This window comes from Vipera berus (genome assembly GCF_964194415.1).
Source record: "Vipera berus genome assembly, contig: HAP1_SCAFFOLD_74, whole genome shotgun sequence".
Lineage (NCBI taxonomy): Eukaryota > Metazoa > Chordata > Lepidosauria > Squamata > Viperidae > Vipera > Vipera berus.
Window position 1 is genome coordinate 74,689 of NW_027673625.1, and position 24,482 is coordinate 99,170.

At 45.2% G+C, this 24,482-nt stretch overlaps 1 protein-coding gene across 2 annotated transcripts; it reads right to left on the minus strand.

Moving 5' to 3' along the window:
* Positions 1 to 14,039: 14,039 nt before the first annotated feature.
* LOC308679233 (protein FAM174C-like) lies at positions 14,040 to 24,314 on the minus strand. Of its 2 annotated transcripts, none has more exons than XM_081346823.1 (3): positions 23,740 to 24,314; positions 20,096 to 20,186; positions 14,040 to 15,651 (listed from the first exon to the last, which is right to left on the minus strand). In XM_081346823.1, the coding sequence occupies exons 1-3, from the start codon at positions 24,045 to 24,047 to the stop codon at positions 15,565 to 15,567; spliced, it is 486 nt and encodes a 161-aa protein (XP_081202949.1). In that variant the 5' UTR covers positions 24,048 to 24,314; the 3' UTR covers positions 14,040 to 15,564. The 2 variants fall into 2 exon arrangements, with proteins under 2 accessions (XP_081202949.1, XP_081202950.1); XM_081346824.1 differs by having other exon boundaries at positions 20,070 to 20,186.
* Between the last annotated feature and the right edge of the window lie 168 nt (positions 24,315 to 24,482).

Below are 24,482 nucleotides of genomic sequence, written 5' to 3' on the forward strand. Positions count from 1 at the left end.
CAAACCTTTCTCCATACTTTTGCCACAAAATAGCAGTGTTCATCCAGTTGCCTGAAGCTGAGACTTGACTTGAGACCATCTTTATTTCAGCCATCCACAGATAAAGTGCAGCTTGCTGTTACCTGAAGTAGAATAACAGATAACGGAGATGGAAGGGACCTGGGAGGTCATCTAGTCCAACCCCCTGCTCAAGCAGGAGACCCTATACCCTCTCCTCAAGAAGCCTGCCTTGGACCCAGCTGTGTTGAACAACTTTCGTCCGGTCTCCAACCTTCACTTTCTTGCGAAGGTTGTTGAGAGTGTGGTGGCGCATCAGCTCCCTCTGGTCCTGGATGAAGCGGATTATCTAGACCCGTACCAATCGGGTTTCAGGCCCGGGTACAGCACGGAGACGGCATTGGTCGCTCTGGTGAATGATCTCTGGAGGGCTCGGGACAGGGGATATTCCTCTGTCCTAGTCCTATTAGACCTCTCAGCGGCTTTCGATACCATCGACCATGGTATCTTGCTGCGGCGTCTCAGGGGGTTGGGAGTGGGAGGCACGGTTTTGCAGTGGTTCTCCTCCTATCTCCTGGGACGTTCGCAGTCGGTGTTGACAGGGGGGCAGAGGTCGACCTCGAGGTCTCTCGTTTGTGGAGTTCCTCAGGGGTCGGTCCTCTCGCCTCTCCTGTTCAACATCTATATGAAACCGCTGGGTGAGATCATTCGTGGCTTTGGAGTTGGGTATCATCAGTACGCTGATGATACCCAGCTTTTTATTTCGACCCCAAACCACCCCAGTGATGCCCTCGACGTGATGTCCCGTTGCCTGGAGGCAGTTCGGGTCTGGATGGGGAGGAACAGACTTCAACTCAACCCCGACAAGACTGAGTGGCTTTGCATACCGGCATCCCGGGTTATTCAGGATATTCCATCTCTTTCTATGGGGGGTGAACTATTACCCCCCCGTAGATAGGGCTCGCAACTTGGGAGTCCTCCTAGATTCACGGCTCACTCTGGAAGACCACATAGTGGCTGTGACTAGGGGGGCCTTCGCCCAGGTTCGCCTGGTGCGCCAGTTGCGGCCCTATCTAGACCGGGATGACTTATGTACGGTCACTCACGCGCTCGTGACCTCTCGTCTAGACTACTGCAACGCTCTCTACATGGGGCTGCCCTTGAGGACCACTCGGAGGCTCCAACTGGTACAGAATGCAGCCGCGAGAGTTGTGTTGGGAGTCTCCCGATACTCCCATGTTACACCTCTGCTCCATGAGCTGCATTGGTTGCCAGTTGTCTTCCGGGTGAGATTCAAGGTACTGGTAATGGTGTTTAAGGCCCTACATGGCATGGGTCCGGAGTACCTTAGGGAACACCTGCTGCCGGCATCAACTTCCCTCTGCCCTGTGCGTTCCCACAGAGAGGGACTCCTCAGGGTGCCACCGATCAGAGAATGTCGGTTGGTGGCCCCCAGGGGGAGGTCCTTCTCTGTGGGCGCCCCGGAGCTATGGAATCGGTTAGCGGTTGAGCTCCGGATGGCGCCCGACCTTCGCTCCTTCCGTCGCGATCTAAAGACATTCTTATTTGAACAAGCCGGCCTGGCCTGATGGGGGATGGGGGGGGGTTATTGTTATTTTAATATTTGTATTTACTGTTTTTAGTTGGGCATATATTTAATCCCTTTTAACTTTTGTATCTCTGTATTTTTTATGCTTGCCCTGTTCACCGCCCTGAGTCCTCCGGGAGAAGGGTGGTATATAAATAAAATTATTATTATTATTATTATTATTATTATTATTATTATTATTATTATTATTATTATTATTATTATTATTATTATTATTATTATTATTATTATTGGGTGGTATATAAATAAAATTATTATTATTATTATTATTATTATTATTATTATTATTATTATTATTATTATTATTATTATTATTATTATTATTATTATTTCGGACAAATCGCTGTCCAGTCTCTTCTTAAAAACTTCCAGTGTTGGAGCATTCACAGCTTCTGGAGGCAAGTTGTTCTGCTGGTTAATTGTTCTCACCGTCAGGAAGTTTCTCCTTAGTTCCAGGTTGCTTCTCTCCTTGATTAGTTTCCATCCGTTGCTTCTTGTCCTGCTTTCAGGGGCTTTGGAGAATAGCTTGACTCCCTCTTCTTTGTGGTAGCCCCTGAGATACTGGAACACTGCTATCATGTCCCCCCTCACCCTTCTCTTTATTAAACTAGACATTCCCAATTCCAGCAACTGTCCTCGATTGAATAGGGTGTAGCAAGGCGTCCTTGGTGCTCTCTGAGCTTGGTTGTTCTCTTGCAAACGTTTCATCACCCAAATTACGGAACATCATCAGTGCTAGTCCTCAACAGTCCCCACTGGCACTGATAACGTTACCTAGTTTGGGTGATGAAACCTTTGCAAGAGAACAACTAAGATCGGAGCGCACCAAGGAACCCTCATGTCAAGATGTCGAGACTCTAGAAAGAGTCCAGAGAAGAGCAACAAAGATGATTGGGGGACTGGAGGCTAAAACATATAGGGAAGGGTTGTTGGAATTGGGTATGTCCAGTTTAATGAAAGGAAGGGTGAGGGGGGACAGGATAACAGTCTTCCAGTATCTCAGGGGCTGCCCCAAAGAAGAGGGAGTCAAGCTATTCTCCAAAGCACCTGAAGGCAGGACAAGAAGCAACGGATGGAAACTAGTCAAGGAGAGAAGCAACCTAGAACTAAGGAGAAACTTCCTGACAGTTAGAACAATTAACCAGTGGAACAACCTGCCTCCAGAGGTGGTGAATGCTCCAACACTGGAAGTTTTTAAGAAGAGAATGGACAGCCATTTGCCTGAAATGGTATAGGGTTTCCTGCCTGAGCAGGGGGTTGGACTAGATGACCTCCAAGGTCCCTTCCAACTTTATTATTATTATTATTATTATTATTATTATTATTATTATTATTATTATTATTTATTATTATTAACTTTTCCCCATCTCATCAGTTGGCCCCTGACAGGCCCAAATGAAAGCAAATGGACACCAGAGGGGATCCTTTTCCAGATCAAGTGAATCACTTGAGTTGTTAAGTGAATCAGGTGGTCGTTAAGCAAACCCAGCTTCCCCGTTGACTTTGCTTGTTGGGAAACCAGCAGGGAAGGTTGCAAATGGCGATCACATGGCCCTGCCTGGGACATTGCAACCGTCATAAATATATGCCACCAGAATTTTTTATCACCTGACCGTGGGGATCCTGCCACTGTCGTAAGTGTGAGGACTGGTCTCAGTTCATTTTTTTTTCAACACTCTCGTAACTTTGCTAAACGGTTGCTGAACAAATGGCTGTAAGCTGGAGACTGCCTGTAAGATAAAATTAGTGGTATAGTTTTTTCTTCTTACCTGGACGTTGCATTTCTGACTCCATTCCTACGCCACAGTACACCTACCCAAAAGGCAGCTTGCACAATAGAAAGCAACAACAATAATAGCAACTGCCTCCCCTTTCCCCCCCCCCCAACTTCCCAGCAGGGCCCCCTAAGATATGTTATTTTTTTCATCCCCGTCTCCGTTACTCTGCAGCTGGGAGAGCTGTCACTCAGTGTCAGCCTGTCAGAGGTGATGGGCGTGCGCCTGACACCGCTCTTCCATTGCAATTCAAAGTGGATTAACTTCTTGAGCAGCTTTGCATTGGGGTGCCCGCTTCCCCTTCTGCGCCTGTCTCCTTGCTTCACTTGGGCAGGCTGTAGCTAAACACCGTTTCAGCTTCTGTTCCACTGTCAACATTCAAGAGAAGAGGCAGCGGGCTTACCGATCAGCTTCTTAAAACACACACGGACCCCAGACTCAAATTCCATCTTTTAGAGTTAAAGCAAGTTTGAAACCAGGATCAAAAACTATGTTTTTGCCAGTGGGCCAAATCCATTTCAGGGTTAGAATAGAATAGAATGGAATGGAATAGGAATAAGAATAAAAAAGTTGAAGGGATCTTGGAGGTCTTCTAGTCCAGCTCCCTGCTCAGGCAGGAAACCCAGTGTCTTCTTAAAACCTTCCAGTGTTGGAGCATTCACAGCTTTTGGAGGAAGGTTGTTCCACTGAGTTGGCTAATTTGGCTAATTTCTCAGGTGAGAATAGAATAGAATAGAATAGAATAGAATAGAATAGAATAGAATAGAATAGAATAGAATAGAATAGAATAGAATAGAATAAGGATAGAATAGAATAGAATAGAATAGAATAGAATAGAATAGAATAGAATAGAATAGAATAGAATAGAATAGAATAGAATAGAATAGAATAGAATAGAATAGAATAGACAGAGTTGGAAGGGACCTTGGAGGTCTTCTAGTCCAGCCCCCTGCTCAACCAGGAGAACCTATACCATTTCAGACAAACGGCTGTCCAGTCTCTTCTTAAAAACTTCCAGGGTTGGAGCATTCACAACTTCTGGAGGCAGGTTGTTCCACCGGTTAATAGTTCTAAGTATTCTAATGGATCCTGCCTGTTATGGTCCTCAGTCATGACTCTCATAAAGCAGGTCTTTGTGTGACCAGACCTGTTTTTGCAAGTTTTCTTCTGGTGGTCATTAAGCAAATGCCACAGTCATTAAGCAAACACATTGTTTGCTATGGATTGTTTTTGCCAAAAACTAGAAGTAAATGTCTGGTTTTGGCAAAACCGCCATAAAATGCACGCAGATGATTATGAGCTGTTGCTTTGGTGGAATTTGTGAGGCTGACCAAATTTTTCTATTCCACATACTGTAGTCCTCATTTAATGACTGCCCTGTTTGGTAGTCATTAGAAATTGTGATAGTGCTGAAAAAGTAAAAGTCCATGAACTTACAGCAGTCAGGGGACTGGAGGCTAAAACATATAAGGAACGGTTGCTGGAATTGAGTATCTCTAGTTTAATGAAGAGAAGGATGAGGGGGGACAGGATGGCAGTGTTCCAATATCTCAGGGGCTGCCACAAAGGAGAGGGAGTCAAGCTATTCTCCAAAGCCCCTGAAAGCAGGACAAGAAGCAACAGATGGAAACTAATCAAGGAGAGAAGCAACCTGGAACTAAGGAGAAACTTCCTGACAGAACAATTAACCAGTGGAACAACCTGCCTCCAGAAGCTGTGAATGCTCCAACACTGGAAGTTTTTAAGAAGAGACTGGACAGCCATTTGTCTGAAATGGTATAGGGTTTCCTGCCTGAGCAGGGGGTTGGACTAGATGACCTCCAAGGTCCCTTCCAACTTCTTCTTCTTCTTCTTATTATTATTATTATTATTATTATTATTATTATTATTATTATTATTATTATTATTATTATTATTATGTTTGTTGTTGTTTTTGTTGTTATTATTATTATTGTTGTTATTAATCGCAGTCAGCCAGATGTTCAGACTGGATTTGGCATTTTTGTCTACCTATCGAGTCCTTACCAAGGACCTGGGATAGGCAGATGTGGATGTTTGATGGTATTATAGATATCGTCGCAGGATGGAAGCAGTTCCTAGGAAGGCCGCCTTTTGCAATTGACTAACCGCGAATTTGTCAATGCCAGTGGTGTTCAAGTGGTGCTCCAGTTGTTTTGGGATTGCACCCAAGGCGCCTATTACTATTGGTACTACCCTTGCTTGCCTTTGCCAGTCTTTCTATTTCTATTTGTAGGTCTTTGTATTTTGTTATCTTCTCCAGTTCTTTCTCGTCTATTCTGCTGTCTCCAGGCACTGCCACGTCCACTATCCAGACTTTTTGGTCATCATCATCATCATCATTATTATTATTATTATTATTATTATTATTATTATTATTATTATTATTAAACTTTTATTCATAAAACACGAAACTCAGTCAACTGAACACTCAAACTGACTGGCACTAATGGTTGACGGGTTGCTGCCAGCATCCTAGGTATCAACCAGGTATCTCCTTAAATGTAAGGTGTTCTGAGTAGCGCAGTTTTTTGTAGCTTTGCTGGAGTTCTTGCAGGAAGCTGCAATTTCTTGATGTATTTTGTAAAGTTTTTGGACATAGTTCCCAGTGCCCGGATGACAGTGGGTATCACTGTTACGCGTTTCATCCATAATCGCTCAGTTTTGATGGCCAGGTCACACTATTTCGTAATTTTTTCCAGTTCTTCAACTCTGGCATCTCCTGGTACAGCGATGTCAATCAGCTGTACGCTTCAGTTCTCTACAATTGTGATATCTGGCGTGTTGTGTTCCAAATGGCAATCTGTCTGTATTCGGAAGTCCCACAAGATCTTCACCCTCTCATTCTCGACAACTTTTTCCACCCTATGTTCCCACGACTTTTTGGACACAGGCAAGTTGTATTTTTTACACAATGCCCAGTGGATTAGTTTAGCAACTCGGTCATGTCTAGTTTTGTAATCAGTTTGCGCGATTTTGCTGCACTCACATATTAAATGTGAAACGGTTTCAGCTTTGTTGTTGGAAAGTCAGCAATTTGGATTGTCAGTAGATTTTTGTATCTTCGCTTTCATGGCATTAGTTTGTAGTGCTTGTTCTTGAGCAGCCAGTATTAAGCCTTCCGTTTCTTTCTTGATGGCTCCCATCTTAAGCCATGCCCATGTCAAGTTGTTATCACATTTTCCTTCAATGTTTTTCAAATGTTGTCCATGCAAAGCTTTGGGTTTTCCATCTATTTAATCTGTCATCCAGCCGTTTTTCCTTATATTGTGCCTTTGTTTCTGTTATTTTGATAATGCTCTCTGTTTTCACAGCCTGCAGCAATTTTTCTGTACTTTGATTCACATAGTCATTCAAACTTCATTTTTCTTCTTCTTCTTCTTCTCCTTCTTCTTCTTCTTCTTCTTCTTCTTCTTCTTATTATTATTATTATTATTATTATTATTATTATTATTATTATTATTATTCCTGATTCAAATTGACCAATCTGAGCGGAGCTCCCGTACATGATTGGCAGCCAAGCTGCCAAATACTAAGAACCGTTGCATGTTTCCTAATTAGATACTATTAAATAGCCGCCATCAAAAGAATGATAACCAAAATATCAAAACCACACACACTCAGAGTCTTCTTCTGCATCTTTTATTTTATTTGGAGATAAAATAAACGCCAAAGGCATTAAAAGATACAGGGCACAGAATGAAGGGAAAGGATACATACATTAACATAGCAAATGTGTATTCGTTTTGGTAGCCAGCCTTCAATACAGATAGTCCTTGACTTACAACAGCTTGTTTAGTGACCGTTTGAAGTTACAATGGCACTGGAAAAAAGGACTCAGGAACATTTTTCACACTTTCAATTGTCACATAATCCAAATTTCAGGCCCTTGGCAACAGGCAGAGTCCTGGGGACATGTGATCCCCAAGCAAAGTCAAAGGGGAAGCCAGATGGATTTCACAACTGTATTACTAACTTAACAACTGCAGTGATTCACTTAACAATTGAGCTTGAGCAGGGGGCTGGACTAGAAGACCTCCAAGGTCCCTTCCAGCTTATATTATTCTATTCTATTCTATTCTATTCTATTCTATTCTATTCTATTCTATTCTATTCTATTCTATTCTATTCTACTCTACTCTACTCTACTCTACTCTACTCTACTCTACTCTATACTCTACTCCTGTTCTGATTCTATTCTACTCTACTCTACTGTTCTCTACTCTACTCTACTCTACTCTACTCTACTCTACTCTACTCTACTCCTGTTCTGATTCTATTCTACTCTACTCTACTCTACTCTAATTATGGCAAGAAAGGTTGTAAAATGGGGGAAGACTTTCTTAACAACTGCCTTGCTTAGCAACAAAAATTTGAGTTCAGTTGTTGTCGTACGTCGAGGATTACCTGTAGACCCACAGTGGTGAATCTATGGAGCGGTGATTGCTCCATAAAAGGACCGAGCTACTACCCAACCCAGCCTTCTCCAACCTGGTATCCTTCATTGGCATTAAGACTCCCAATTCCCCAAAGGCATGCTGGGAGTTGTAGTGCCATTGGCAGGGTGACAGGGCAGGGCAGATGCTTATGGGGAAATGATCAATGCTATCAGCTTTTCTTTCTGAAAAAGAAAAGGCTGTTGTTTTTTTTTCCCCCACTAAAGGATGCTGTCAAAGGCATTTATTCAAATCTTCTGACACAGAAAGGGAGGGTTTTTTAAAAAAAATAAAATGGAAAACAGGGGAGGCATTATAGAGAATATAATAACAGTTTAGCCTCTCAGCCTGAAAGTTTTTTGGTGTTTTTTTTTAACTTTAATAACCTTTTTCCTCTGAGGTTTCCTGCTTGGGGGGGAAGATTTTTTTTATTTTTTATTTAAAGGCAGAGCAAAAAGAGACAGATGGGGCGAAGGAGATGTCTTTTTAGGTGAGTATCAGCTGACTTGCCGGCACGGGGAGGGGTGGCGTAGCTGGGGCCTTCACAGCGCACACTTCATAGGCTCATTACCCCACAGCCGGAGGTTCTAGGCCCTCCGAGACCCGGGCGCATGGGAGCGCAAAGCGCAGGTTCCTATGACGACCGGCAAGTTGTGGATGTCACTGCCTGCGGCACTACTTTCGGTGGTTACAGATCAAACACAGAGGGGGCAAATCGCGGGAAGGAAAAATACACCCAGAGCACAGGAGAAAGAATGACTGGAATTCACAACACCCAGTCCCACAGGGGTTGCAGTCAGGCTGGGCTACGTCTGCCTCTGCCATGTGCCCAGGCACGGGAAAGCAGCCGGCCTTGGCCCATAGCAATGATGCTGTCTTATCTGCGGAATCTTACCGGGTAGAGGCAGGGAATTATGGGCCCTTTATGACTTGTGGACTTCAACTCCCAGCATTCCTGTGACCACAGCGGGAGTCCGCAACGGTTTTTAAGTGCGACGTCACATTTTGTAAGTCACGTTGTTCGGTGCCGTTGCGACGGAGGACTGTGGCTAAAGTTGAGGACCACAGGCAGTCCTCGAACGTACGACCGCTGTCGAGCCCAAAATTTCTGCTGCTCAGTGAGACATTTATTAAGGGAATTTTGCCCCAGTTTGCCACCTTTGTCGCCCCTGCTGTGGTTAAGTGGATCACGGCGGTTGTTAAATGAGTAACACGGTTGTTAAATGGATCTGGCTTCTCCATTGACTTTGCTTGCCAGAAGGTTGCAAAAAGTGGTCACGTGACTTTGCGACACTGCAACCGTCGTAGAGGTGAACCCAGTTGCCCCAACGTCTGAATTTTTGACCACGTGACCGTGGGGATGCTGCAACGGTCGTAAGTGTGGAAAACGGTCATAACTCACTGTTTTCAGGGCCGTTGTAACCGGTCACTAAATGAACTGTTGGTAAGTCAAGGATTATCAGGATCTCTCTACAGCCAACAGTAATCCACAACATTGCAACTCTGGGGCCATCTCGCTGCTTTTCGCACTCAAAAGGGCCTCTGATCTTTCTCTACCCACCCACTTCTCCAAAAAGGCAGCCATCTCTGGCTTTGCCAAGCTGTGTAGCTCCCAAGGCCTGGTCACTTTGGGTCCACTAACCTCATAAAAACTCTCTCCCAATTGCAACATTAATTAAGGCCATTTGGAGCACTGATTTTTATTTTTTGCATGCAAAAATATAATTCTCTACAACAAAAACAGGTGATCTCTCTCTCTCTCTCTCCTCTCGATCTCTCTCTCTCATCCCTCCCTCTCTCTCCCTCCCTCTCTTCTCCCACTCTCCTCTCTCTCCTCCCTCCCTCTCCTCTCTTTCTCCCTTCCTCTCTCTCTCTCTCTCTCTCTCACACACACACATCTCCCCCTCCCATCCATTTCATTAAAAGATTTTTTTCAGATTGGGATGTAGACTTGGTAGAAAGGAAGTTGATGAATTAAGAAACTAGAGACGGATCATCTCTTTACAAATCAATGTCAAAAAAGAAGAAAAGGCATAGGGGTATTTGCTTTTTTCGCCAAAATAATAATAATAAAATAATAATAATAATAATAAAATAATAATAATAATAAAATAATAATAATATAATAATAATATAATAATAATAATAATAATAATAATAATAATAATAATAATAATAATAATAATAATAACAATAATAATAATAATAAAGAACAACCACCCCATTTCGTATTCTTTTAGCAAGAGAAACACCAGGTCTCCCCTGACTTCATTAGGATAATTAGTTAAAAAAAATATTTTTTTTTTGATGCTAGGAAAATAGCTTTGAGCTCTGGGAAAAGGGGGAGAAGAGAGTGATCTTTAGAAGAGCCATCTTTTGACTCACACCCTGGTCGGTATCTCTCTACTCTCCTACCATCGGGTAGGAGATATAGGAGTATAGCCAGCCGCACCAACAGGCTGAAAAACAGCTTCTATCCGTGGGCTGTTAGGCTTTTGAATGAGAAATAACTTTTGTGAATTTTATGCAGTATTGACTTGGGAGGCTGGTGTGTGGTGTAGTTGGTTCACATGGTGTAGTAAGATGGAGGGTTTGTTGTCACTGTGTGTTGTGGGGTGGGAGCACAAAGGGAGGCTCAGCTAATCTCAATGTACACATGGTTGTACTTTGACAATAAAGGTTCATTTCATTTGGGTGAAAAAGAGCAGATTGCCAGAAAGAAATAAACCGTGGCTGAATGAAAAGTGACCAAATTTTGTGTTTTGTTTTGTTTGTTTTTTTAACCTGATTTTTAGGAAAACTAGACCTTGAGTTTAGCTAGTTCTGTCCTTTGGCTCTTATCAAATCCTTCAGAGCCCCGTTTCTCAACCTTGACAGCTTTTCAGATGTGAGGACTTCAAGTCCCAGAAACAGGCTGCGGAATTCTGAGAATAGCAAAGAGTTGGAAGGGGCCTTGGAGGTCATCTAGTCCAACCCCCTGCTCAGGCAGGAAACCCTGGCCTATACCATTTCAGACAAATGGCTGTCCAGTCTCTTCTTTAAAACTTCCAGTGTTGGAGCATTCACAGCTTCTGGAGGCAGGTTGTTCCACTGGTTAATTGTTCTGTCAGGAAAGTTTCTCCTTGGTTCCAGGTTGCTTCTCTCTTTGGTTAGTTTCCATCCGTTGCTTCTTGTCCTGCCTTCGGGCACTTTGGAGAATAGCTTGACTCCCTCTTCTTTGGGGCAGCCCCTGAGATATTGGAACGCTGCTATCATGACAACCCTAGTCCTTTTTATTAAACTAATAAACCATGATTCATTAAACTAGACAAACCATGATGGAAAGAAACCATGGCTTGGTACATGAATGCAGCTGTGACTAATTTGCCTGAAAACATTCAGAACTGAAAAGTAGCAGCTCGGAATTATCGGAGCATTTTCTTCTGACATACTACATCTCAGTATGGAGGGAGTAGCAGTAGCAATAACACTGGAAAGACATACACAGCTCCATATTGCTTTAGAGCAGGGGTCCCCAACCCCTGGGCTATAGACCAGTACCGGGCCGCAGCATGCCAGTAACTGGTCAGCACAAACAAGCAAAACCCCATCCATGAGATGCAGGCAGCACACGAAAACACACACCCTCCGGTCCACGGAAAAAACTCTCTCCACAGAATCGGTCCCTGGTGTCCAAAAGGTTGGGGACCTCTGGAGCAGGGGTAGGCAACCTTTTATGACTCTTGGACTTCAACTCCCAGAATTCCTGAGCCAGCATGGCTCAGCTTGGAAACCTCTCCCTTTCCCCTCAGCATGGCTGGCCTCGGGAATTCTGGGAATTGAAGTCCACGAGTCACAAAAGAGCCAAGGTTGTCTACCCCTGGACTAGAGCGCACTCACAAGTGGTTTACAATGTAAACCCAACAATCCGTCTCCTCGTTTTAACGACTTTGCAAGGATGGAAGGACGAGTCAACCTTGAGCCTATCAGGGACGAACTCTGGGCTGTGGGCAGAGTTCACCTGCAACGCTGCATTGTAGGCAGTGCCCCAGCAGGGTTCCTTTTAAAAAGAGTAACTTTTTAAAGATTTTGAAATGCAGGAAGCGTTTGGCCAAACTGTCCCGACAAATACAGGTGGTCCTCGACTTACAACAGTTCGTTTAGTGACCGTTTGAAGTTACAATAGGACTGAGAAAAGTGACTTGTGACCGTTTTTCAGAGTTATGACCACTGCAGCATCCCCCATGGTTGTGATCAAAATTCAGACGCTTGGCAACCGGCATGTATTTATGTCGGTTGCTGTGTCCCAGGGTCACGTGATCAGGTTTTGCAAACCTCTGACAAGCAAGCTGGATGGGGAAGCCAGATCCACTTAACAACCATGTTACTAACTTGACACCTGCAGTGATTCACCCTTTCTTGCAGTGTGGCAAGAAAGGGCGTGCAATGGGGCAAAACTCACTTAACAAATTTCTGACTTAGCGACAGAAATTTTGGGCTCAATTGTGGTCGTAAGTCAAGGACTACCTGCATAGAAAATTGTCACCCACAAGAACAAAGAGGTTAAAATTGCAACCTCTAGGGAGGCTAAGTCAGGGCACTGTGACCTCCATACTCTCAGCAACAACATTTCGGTAGGTTTTAATAATAATAATAATAATAATAATAATAATAATAATAATAATAATAATAATAATAATAATAATAATAATAATATAATAATAATAATAATAATAATAATAATAATAATAATAATAATAATAAAGAAGAAGAAGAAGAAGTAGTAGTAGTTGGAAGGGACCTTGGAGGTCATCTAGCCCAACCCCCTGCTCAGGCAGGAAACCTTATACCATTTCAGACAAATGGCTGCCCAGTCTCTTCTTAAAAACTTCCAGTGTTGGAGCATTCACAGCTTCTGGAGGCAGGTTGTTCCACTGGTTAATTGTTCTGACTGTCAGGAAATTTCTCCTTAGTTCTAGGTTGCTTCTCTCCTTGATTAATTTCCATCCGTTGCTTCTTGTCCTGCCTTCAGGCGCTTTGGAGAATAGCTTGACTCCCTCTTCTTTGGGGCAGCCCCTGAGATATTGGAACGCGGCTATCCTGTCCCCCCTCGTCCTTCTCTTCCTTAAACTAGACCTACCCAATTCCACCAATCGTTTCTTATCTGTTTTAGCCTCCACTCCCCTGATCATCTTTGTTGATCTTCTCTGCACTCTTTCTAGAGTCTCAACATCTTTTTTTACATCGTGGTGACCAAAACTGGATGCAGTATTCCAAGTGTGGCCTTAACCAAAGCACTGTCAAGTGGTATTAAGACTTCATGTGATCTTGATGCCCTGGCTGTCATCACTCTCTAGCGGTTTTTATTAAAAATCATAAGAGCATCAAGGACCCATAAAGAGTGCTGGAAAGAAGGGATGGGAATAACCATGGAATAAATGCATCTCCCGATAGCTTTTGAGACAAGGTAGAGATCCTCAAAATACTGCTCATAAACTTAAAAGTTGGCAAGGATGACAAACACTGCCCTACGGCCATCCCAGAAAAGGAATTTGCCTAGAGGTAGTCCTCAACCTACGATGGATATTTCTGTTGCTAAGGGAGACAGTTGTTAAGTGAGTTTTGCTCCGACTTACAGCCTTTCTTGCCACAGTTAAGTGAATCAACTGCAGTTGTGAAGTCAGGAATACAGTTGTTGAGTGGATGTGGCTTCCCCCACTGACTTTGTCAGGTTGTAAAAGGGTGACCAGATGACCCCAGAGCACATCATAAATATGAGCCAGTTGCCAAGCATCCTTAATTTTGATCACCTGGTTATGGAGACGCTGCGACCGTTGTAAGTCTGAAAAACGGTCCTCACCTTTTTTCCAGTGCCATAGTAATTTCAAATGGTCACTAAACAAATAGTTGTGAGTCGAGGACGACCTGTACACCGGCGGCGAGGAGTGGGGGGGGGGGGGAGTTGCAACCCAAGATATCTGGAGTTCACCCTTTGGTAAAGGTTGTTTTTCACGATTTCAACAAACACAAACCGGCTCACTTGCAGATCCACAAAACATTGTTTTTAATCCCAGGTTTGAAGAAGACACAGCAAGCAGGAGAGGGGTATTTATTATTCATTAACTGAAGAATTTTGGGTTTTTCTCTCTCTGGAAACAACAGCAACGGAAAAAAAAAATCCCACAAGCGTCACAGTTTTAACACAGAGGTGCTCTCTTACCCTGCTTTATTTCTAAAAGTGAAAACATTTTATTGCATTGTTTTAATACAAGTTTACTGTCTTAAAATCATTAAAAAAACAAAAAAAACCTCCCATCCGAACAGCAGCTGGTCCCAATAAACCACGAAAGGAAAAATGCCTGACTGATCATCTCGCAATTCGGTAATTAAAACACTGATGATTTCTTGGGTCCCAAGAAAGATTTTTATTTGAGGACACACAATATCTCTGTTACTGGCCAGATACAGTAAACCTTGGGAATTTTTAAGGCATGTGGACTCCCAGATTTCTCGGGAGTTGATGCCCACGTGCCTTAAAGCTCCCAAGGTTGAGAAACGCTGCAATAACAGATTCGTATTACTGCTCACTTATTGGGCTGAACAAAAACACATCCAGTTCTTATTTCTCCAAGTACTATCTTTTCCAAAACAATATTCTGTATTTAACTGGAAATATTACTGACTGGCTTGTCATATGATCACTGTGAAAGAGGAAAGAAGTACAATGAATTAAATGTTCAAGATGTCCCGGATTAATTTATTTGGGAAATCTTTCCTATCTAACCAGGAAGGGCCAGGTTTTATGTATTTTTGTCTGCAGCTACTGGCCCAGCCTGCACACACACACACATACGCACACACGCACACACACCCCTTAAGGTTACGTTTTTAAGATGCTAATGGTGCATTTTCTGCTATCCCTCACTGTAAACACGTTTTTCCAATCGTTAAGCAATCTATTGTGGTTTTGTGTTACTTCTCCCTGGGAGAAGGAGGGATGGCCAGCGTGGATCAAGTTGAGCCCTGAACAGGGTCACTGAAATGGAATCAGCCGTAAAGGAAAACAAATTTCTTTTGCAAAAATTAACCAGGTGCCAGCACCGTGTTTGTAATCATCAGAGTAACTTAACCGCTTGCATATGTTTCTTGCTCCAGCAATTTGTAGAATGATATTGCTTCACAAACAACCAGATTCAAAAGCAGACAGTAACTTTTTTTTCCCCTCAGTGACACAACCAAAGGAAAGTAGAACAGGAGATCCAGGCAGAGGCCGAACGAGGTGGGCAGCCTGCAGTTCCTCAACGCAGAAGCTGGTGAGTGACTTGGCCTTGCTCGGGTGTCCTCCGATGCGCCACACCTCACCTGGAGCCGCAGGCTTTTTCCTCAGGGCGGCCATATGCCACAAAGTGCACGCGTGAATCTTCCAAACTCTTAAAAGAAGGTCCAACTTCCTTTTATAAGAAAGATCCCAGCTGAAGCGACAGCAGCCGGCACCCGCTCCAAACTGCCAATTGGTAGCTTTGCATCTTAGCCACTCGTCCCAAATTGGTTAGCAAGGTAGGAAAAAAACCCACCCCGGGAAACCCTTGTAAAAAAATTTTTTCTGCAATTCTGCAACTCCAGGCAGATACGTTCACTGTGGAGGCTGCACGACAGTTCTCCTGTTCAAGGGAAGGGAAGAGAAAGTTTCACGCTGCTGCTAGGTTTTCACATCGCAAGAAACTTCAGGATTATTATTATTATTATTATTTTAAGTGACAGAGGTTGACGTTTCTTCCATTGGTGAATCTGCGTCTTCTCTGGTCAAGCTGGAAAAAACCACAAGGCCTAATATCACCTAGGAAACAAAGGAATAGCATTAGACTCAACTACTGCACTCAATTCACTAACAGGCTGCCTTTTAAGGTAAGCTCAGGTTTAGCGCCAGCTGGACTAAATGTGCTCAGCTGACATCAAGCTGTGTGCAACTTTACAAGTCAAAGTCCTACTTGCAGTTGTTAAGAGTGGATTGGTTTGTGCCTTTAGATCAGGGGGTCTTCAAACTTGGCCCTTTGATGACTTGTGGGCTTGAACTCCCAGAATTCCAAAGCCAGGCATGCCTGGCTGAGGAATTCTGGGAGCTGAAGTCCACAAGTCATCAAAGGGCCAAGTTTGAAGACCCTTGCTTTAGATCAGGGGTGTCAAACTGCCGGCCCAGCCAGACGCATCACACCATTACTGGCAATTTAATTTAATTTAATTTAATAATTTAATTTGTATACCACCCTTCTCCCGAAGGACTCAGGGCGGTGAACAGAGCAATACATAATAAAAAACAGGATACAAAAATTAAAATGTGATTAAACTATGCCTGTAGTAATTGATATGGCAAAACTGTCCTGATACATTGCATGACGTCACAAGTTTGACGGCTTGTCTGCTTTAGATTGTATTTTTGAAATGTGCAGATTGTTAGGAGACAATTGTGCCTCCAAACAAAACAGCCACTTTGACTGCTCAGAAATTTGCACTTAAACCTTTCAACCGATTTAAAAAAAAAAATTAGGATCAGATTATTTGAAAGACCATTGCAACTCAGGACAGGTGTCCTTACTTAAACATCAGGATCTGCTTCAAAGATCTTTTTTTGTTCCTCTAAGACGGGGTCTTCAAACTTGGCCCTTTTATGACTTGTGGACTTCAGCTCCCAGAATTCCTCGCCTGGCTGAGGAATTCTGGGAGTTGAAGTCTAGAAGTCATAAAAAGACCAAGTTTGAAGATCCCTGCTCTTAAGATTAATTCAGTGAGTAGACATTATATAGGTAGTTGTGGACTTATGACCATAAATGGAACCTGCCCATCATAGCCATAACTTGTGACAGTCCCAAAACAGCTCGGACGGATGACTGACCCAGCTTGACCTTTTTTTGCAATAGCCGTTAAGCAAATGCCAGTCATAAAGTGGGTGCTGTAGTCATTAAGCAAAACGGAGGTTTGCTATTGGCACAGTTTTCAGCAAAGCCGTCATAAAATGTGGTCACACGATCAATGGATGCTGCAAAAGAGCCATGTGACCCAGCTGCCAAGTTTTCCCATGGTCAGCCACGTGACTACAGGAGGCGTTGGGACTTCAAATCCAGCTCATAAGTAGCCCTCAGAAAAGTCCACCCTAAATTTGAACCATTGCTAAGCAACCAATTGTAAGTCAAGGGCTATCTCGGGGGTAGGCAACCTTGGCTCTTTTATGCTGGCTCAGGAGTTCTGGGAGTTGAAGTCCAAGAGTCATAAAAGAGCCAAGGTTGCCTGCCCCTGGGCTATCTGTACAGCAAGAGGGTAATTTTTCAATTCAGAAATGCTGTGCAACTTTGTTCCCACTGAGATACCAGTTCTGCCAATATTCAAACAACTTTTAGCATTTAGTTAATCTTTTTTTCCCATTTCCATGTGTTTCTCATCTTTCCAGTCTTAACATCAATCATCCATTAGGGCAGAGGTCCCCAGCCTATGGGCCGTGCCTACTACTGGGCCGTGGCCTCTTGACCACCGGGCCATGTGAGTAACTGGGCAGTGCATACGTGCGTGCTCACACACACCCTGTGTGCCACTGCTGCCGCAAGTATTGTGCGGGAGGTGGCAGCACTGCTAATATTGTGCGGGCGGCAGCGTTGCCATGAATGTTGCGCGTGGGGCGGCAGCGCCACACCACACACAGGTGGCAGCATTTCCACAAACCTTGTCCTCGCACAGGGGTGGCAGCGCGAACCACCTGCTGGGGCATCACTCCAGGCCGCAACACGATCTTTCCGTGGGGTAGCAGCACAATCCTCATGCCAGGATGGCATCACTGCGGGCCACACCGCGAACCTTGCACGGGGGTGGTGGCGCAATCCTCACACCGGGGTGGCATTGCTGCAGGCCGCAGCGCAAGACTTGCACAGGGACGGGGGCACGAGCCTCGCGCCGGGGGCAACATCGCTGCGGGCTGCAGTGCGAGCCTTGCGCCAGCGGTAGCATCGCCATGAGCCTGGCGGCAGCGGTGCTACAACAAACCTCACAAAGGCGTCACCATTACTGAGAGCCTCACGTGCATGCTCACAGCCCCGTTTGCGTGGTGCACCTGTGGCCACATTCACGTTTGTGCCTGAGCACTTAAGGTGCCTGCCTCTCCCTCCCATCAGGCCGCCAATCCAAAAAGGTTGGACACCCCTGCGTTAGGTGGCTTAGCCTATATGTCAACAGGCGTAACAGTTGCAGTGCTTCAACTGAGCAATCTTAATTGCTGAGGTGCTGTTGTGTTTTATTTTCTTTAATGTGTCCAATCAGACCACGCATCCTAAAAGACAGCATAAACGACGTTCATTGAGAACATCCTTTCATCACCGTAGATAGGCGTTTTAGTAGCAAACAATTTAGTCAAAGCCATGTTCTACCAAAATTTACCACGGGTGTTTAATCGTATTGGTTAAAAGCTACCGTTTAGTGGAAAGCTTCCTTGCCTAAAGGAGACTTCTGTTCACTGCAGGAAGCCAGATAATTAGCTGCAGCTGCAATTCTGTATATTATTCCACTTATGTGGAATAATATCTAATGACATCCAAAGCGATCAGGATTCTTAGCTTGAATTAAGTGCGCCTCTCTTGAGTTGGGATTGCTCTCCTGTCACTGCATAATTTTGAGTCTCAGATTACTCTGAGGATTAATAGGATTTTTCAGCACAGCCTAATTTAGCTCCGGCCTTGAGAAGGGACAGAAGGGAAACAGCTGCTCAGCCCTGAAAAAGCAGAAAAGGTGAGGAAGAGATTCAGAGCATCCTCATGCTCCTCTGTCCCTCCCTCTAGTATTTTTATAAACAACTCAAGGTACTGCTCATGTTTAATACTCCTTCTTCCTCCTATTTTCCGCATGACAACAACGCGAGTGGGTGGGGGTGAGGGAGGGGGGGCTGGCCCAAAGTCACCCAGCTGGCTTTCATGGCTAAGGAAGGACTAGAACTCACAGTCTCCTGGTGATTAGCTCAGAATCACCTAAGCTGACTTTCATGTGCTATAAACCCCCCTTTGAAACTTTAAATACTAATAAGAGTTGCTTGGAATTGGGCGGTATGTAAGTTTTAATATTAAAATACAAACATTTTAGTATTGGAAAAAGATAAATTACAGATCGGTCCACATCGTGGCAATTCAAGTGATAAATCAATTTTTTAAAAAAAAAATGAAATAAATTACTCTGGACAGACTTAAGAGGTAGCCTGCTCTCATTTGCTAGAATGTCCAAAATAAATGGGAAAGATTTAAAATTGTTATTAAAAGGCTGTAAGAAATTCTGAAGGGAAATACGTATTTTTTATGAACAAAGACTGAAGTTAACTCCCAATTCCATAACTTGACCAGAGAAAAAAGCTCAACAGAACAAACAGAAAAAACAGTTTCTACGGACTAACCATGGTTCGATGTGATCCATTAGTTTCAACAGAACTTACTTCTGAGTCAATATACACAGCGTTACATTTCCATGTCTTCTTGATTTGAAATTGCCTGGTTTATTTATTAATTTGATTAATACAGCTGCCGTCCTCAATTGGATAACTCTAGACCAGGGGTGTCAAACTCAATTTCATTGAGGGCCGCATCAGCAATACGGTTGCCCTCAGGGGGCTGGGTGGGTGTGGCCAGGGTGGGCGTGGCCTACTGGGTGGGCGTGGCTAGAGTGCATATGGCCTACTGGGTGGGCGTGGCCAGCTCTACATCGTTCGCATTAAGGGTACCTATGGGGGCCTGGGCAGGAGTGGGACAGATCTGAGGGTCTCTGGCAGAAGGAGGGTCTCTGGGCCAGGGCCAAGGCAGTGGGGACCGTTCCCTCACTGTTTCCAGGATGGCTTCGCCAGCCACATGAAACCACTTTGCGGGCCGGATCCGGCCCCCGGGCCTTGTGTTTGACATGTCTGCTCTAGACAAATTGCAATTTAAAAAATTACAAAAAAAAATAGTACAATCAAACCACATAATGTCTAGGAAACTGATATAAATTAAATTCTGTTCAAGTATTAAAGCTATCGAATTAAACATCATAATCCAGGCTAGCAAAGGCTGATGCAAACAAACATAATTGGAAGGGCCTTAAGGTCTCCAGCCCTGAACAAAATAGGCAAAAAGTAATTAACATGCAAAGAATCTATAATTCATTGCAATCCAATCACAATATCCTGCAGCCCTGTCACTAGGAATCATTTGTGTTGCTGCAGCAAACTAAAGAACACACAGAGAAACTGATTCTCACCGTCTCAAATTCCTGATTTCAAATACCGTATCTTCGTCGCTTTCGAGAGAAGCCATCTCCATGGGATCTTCTGAGTTGGACAGAAGTCCGTATTTTTTCCGTGGAGGTTTCCTGGTCCTATGAAATAAGCCTACAATCAGTTGCAGAATTTATGCACAAATTTACTTCACAGATCCATATGACTGGCCATCTTCCTCAGCTAACTCCACATGGCTAACAAAGCGCAAGACAGGAACTTATATATAAAACCAGCAAAAAAAATGTAATCAAATTTTCAAAGCACAAGGCCAACAGGATCAGAGCCATCTAAATCTCAAGGGGAAGTTGTTCCACAGGGTAGGTCCTCTGACTTAAGGAGGCACAACATAAAACGACACTGTTCCATAAAAAGACACGGCTTTACAGGACGTCCTGGAGGCCCATTTTGCTATCTCTAGTGCAGGGGTCTTGAAACTTGGCCCTTTTATGACTTGTGGACAAAGTCCACAAATCATAAAAAGGCCAAGTTTCAAGACCCCTGATCTAGTGAGACAGATGGGAGACTATTGACTTCTCAAGTACCCTGGCTCCATAACTGGCACCTTACATTGCAGCTGGAAATGTACTGAAAGTACAGCTTCAGTAAGTAGTGGCATAACATGGGTGCACACCCAAAACTGTCCAGTGTGACACAATCTGGATCAGCTGCAGCTTCCAAATGCTTTTCAAGGGCAGCTTCAAGTAGAGCATGTTGCAACAGCCCAACCGGGAAGTGACGAAGGCATGTGTGACCCTGAGCACGGCCTCTTGATACAGGCACAACTAATGTATAAGTTGCAGTTGTATAAAAGCTTCCTGACCACAGATGGCAACTGCTCCTTGAGACTGAACTGTGGAAATTACGATCACCTCCAAATTTTAGCCCACTTTAATCTAGGACAGTGGAATCCTGTCCAGAACTAGTAACGGAAGCTATCTAGATCCAGAGGCCTTTCGGTACCATTGCTGTATGAATTCTGCCAGTTTTGGAGGACTCCCCCTTAAAGGCAATGTTAAATCAAGTTTATTAGACTAACAGACAGTGTTGGGCTTTAGTGACTGAGGTCTCAACCAGTTTTCCATGGTGGCTGACATCTCCAGGGGAAAAAGGTGGTCTCAGGCAACTGAGCAAAGACTGAGCTCCTGTCTTTATATTATATATATATTAGATTTATTAGACTAACCAATGCATTCTAAGTAACAACAAATATATAATAAGGACACTACAGGCAGTCCTCAACTTACAACCACAATTGGCCCAAAATGTATGTTGTTGAGACATTTGTTAAGTGAGTTTTGTCCCATTTTGTGACCTTTCTTGCCACAGTTGTTAAGTGAATCACTGCAGTTGTTAAGTTAGTAACACAGTTGTTAAGTGAATCTGGCTTCCCCGATGACTTTGCTTGACAGGTTGTTACAAAAGGTGATTACATGACCCCAAGACACTGCAACCGTCACAGACATGGATCGCTTGCCAAGCATCTGAATTTTGATCACGTGACCACGGGGATGGCTGCAATGGTCCCAAGTGTGAAAAAGGGTCCTAAGTCACTTTTTTCAGTGCTGTTGTAACTGAACAGTCACTAAATGAACTGTTGTAAGTCAAGGACTACCTAGATATAAAATTGGCTCCACATGCAGTCATACTGAAGTGTTCCTCATGGTTTATCTCCAAGAACTGCCACTATTTAGTATCAATCTAACACTTCCGGTTAATACTGGATAATTTTCAAACAGAACCAGTACTTTACAAAGATAGGATGCTTGCTTGGCTGCTAATAGTTTCTCCATTAGGAAATGAATAACAGAGATCAAGCTTACGCCAAGCTGAATGCCCTTCAGATGTTCTAAGACTACTCTCTCCATCAATCCCAGCTAGCATGTCAACTGACGGGCTGGGCTGGATGGAAGGTGAACTTCACAACTTATGGAGGACTTCCTCTCTCCTCCTCATCCCTCTCTCCTTCCTTCCTCTCTCCTCCTCACCTCTCTCTCCTTCCTTCCTCTCTTCACCCCTCCACTCTCCTTCCTTCCTCTCCTCCTCATCCCTCTCTCCTTCCTTCCTCTCTTCACCCCTCCTCTCTCCTTCCTTCCTCTCTCCTCCTCACCCCTCTCCTTCCTTCCTCTCTTCACCCCTCCCCTCTCCTCCCTTTCTCTCTCCTCCTCACCCCTTTCCTTCCTTCCACTCTTCACCCCTTCCCTCTCCTTCCTTCCTCTCTCCTCCTCACCCCTCTCTCCTTCCTTCCTCTCTTCACCCCTCCCCTCTCCTTCCTTCCTCTCCTCCTCATCCCTCTCTCCTTCCTTCCTCTCTCCTCCTCACCCCTCTCTCCTTCCTTCCTCTCTTCACCCCTCCCCTCTCTCCTCCTCCCCTCTCTCTCCTTCCTTCCTCTCTTCACCCCTCCCCTCTCTCCTTCCTTCCTCTCTCCTCCTCACCCCTCTCTCCTTCCTTCCTTTCTTCACCCCTCCCCTCTCTCCTTCCTTCCTCTCTCCTCCTCACCTCTCTCTCCTTCCTTCCTCTCTTCACCCCTCCCCTCTCTCCTTCCTTCCTCTCTCCTCCTCACCCCTCTCCTTCCTTCCTCTCTTCACCCCTCCCCTCTCTCCTTCCTTCCTCTCTCCTCCTCATCCCTCTCTCCTTCCTTCCTCTCTTCACCCCTCCCCTCTCTCCTTCCTTCCTTTCTTCACCCCTCCCCTCTCTCCTTCCTTCCTCTCTCCTCCTCACCCCTCTCTCCTTCCTTCCTCTCTCCTCCTCACCTCTCTCTCCTTCCTTCCTCTCTTCACCCCTCCCCTCTCTCCTTCCTTCCTCTCTCCTCCTCACCCCTCTCCTTCCTTCCTCTCTTCACCCCTGCCCTCTCTCCTTCCTTCCTCTCTCCTCCTCACCCCTCTCTCCTTCCTTCCTCTCTTCACCCCTCCCCTCTCTCCTTCCTTCCTCTCTCCTCCTCACCTCTCTCTCCTTCCTTCCTCTCTTCACCCCTCCCCTCTCTCCTTCCTTCCTCTCTCCTCCTCACCCCTCTCCTTCCTTCCTCTCTTCACCCCTCCCCTCTCTCCTTCCTTCCTCTCTCCTCCTCATCCCTCTCTCCTTCCTTCCTCTCTTCACCCCTCCCCTCTCTCCTTCCTTCCTTTCTTCACCCCTCCCCTCTCTCCTTCCTTCCTCTCTCCTCCTCACCCCTCTCTCCTTCCTTCCTCTCTCCTCCTCACCTCTCTCTCCTTCCTTCCTCTCTTCACCCCTCCCCTCTCTCCTTCCTTCCTCTCTCCTCCTCACCCCTCTCCTTCCTTCCTCTCTTCACCCCTGCCCTCTCTCCTTCCTTCCTCTCTCCTCCTCACCCCTCTCTCCTTCCTTCCTCTCTTCACCCCTGCCCTCTCTCCTTCCTTCCTCTCTCCTCCTCACCCATGTCTCCTTCCTTCCTTCCTTCCACCCCTCTCCCTTCCTCTCCTCACACTCCCCTCTCCTCCTCTCCCATTTCTCCTTCCTTGTTTCCATCCTTCCTCTCTCCACCCCTTCCCTCTGTCCTCCCTTACTACCTTCCTTCCCTCCCTCCCTCCCTCTCTCCTGAATTGAAGTAGATCCTTATCCTAAAGGCGGCGGCCAAATTGGATGGCATGCCTAGAGGTCATCTAGACCCACCCCACCCGTATGGAAGCCGCTCTTCCTCACCGAAACGTGCGGCCTCCGAGATAGTAGAGGAGGCCGATGCCTGCCAGGCCGGCCACGACGTAGAGCGCGCGGTGAAGGGCCGGCAGGCCCAATCCCGACAGCCCCGACGGCGGGGAGCCGGATGTCGTGGCGGTTGTGGCGGTGGAGGCGGGCCGGGAGGCACTCTCGTGGCTTTTCTCTTTCGGCGGCAGGGAAGGAGAAAGAGACGCGGCCTGAACGGTCACCGTCTTATTCGACTGGGTCGTCGTCGTCGCTGCGATTATTACGATCCAAAGCGCCAGCGGCCAAACGAAGCAAGACGCCGCCATTCGGATCGGCAAACGCCGATTCCTGAAGAAAAGCGGCCCGGACCGGAAGTGTCGGCGGGGGGCGCAGTGCAGTGTCGGACCAACTTCCGATTCTTTTTTGTTGTTGTTGTTGTTACCTCAATTGGGGAAAGTAGGCCTGGCCGGATCTCTGTCGGGGATTCCCTCGTTCTTGGAGCCGTGAGTGGAGGTAGTCGAAAGCGGAATCTGAATATCTTAAACCTGAAATGAGGAGAGAAAAGTCTGCACGGGGCTGAATAAAAGAGATTAAGTGAATATCGAAGCGTCTCGTAAAAATCGGGACTACAGTTCCCACCCAGCACCGCATGAGAGAGGCTTAATCGCTATTGGTCAATTTCCCAGAGCGCTACAGGAAAGGGGAGGGGCCTTATCAGAGGCGACGTATCAGGCCGCTGGCGGTATGAATTGCTGGGAAAT

Bases quoted from the DNA above. Each gene is read 5' to 3' on its own strand.
- LOC308679233 (XM_081346823.1), bottom strand. From the start codon at position 24,047: ATGGCGGCGTCTTGCTTCGTTTGGCCGCTGGCGCTTTGGATCGTAATA. The intron at 20,187-23,739 runs GTGAGGAAGAGC...CTTATTTCATAG, and splicing joins CTCGGAGGCCGCACGTTTCG to GACCAGGAAACCTCCACGGA. The intron at 15,652-20,095 runs GTATTTGAAATC...TTTGTTTCCTAG, and splicing joins TCGAAAGCGACGAAGATACG to GTGATATTAGGCCTTGTGGT.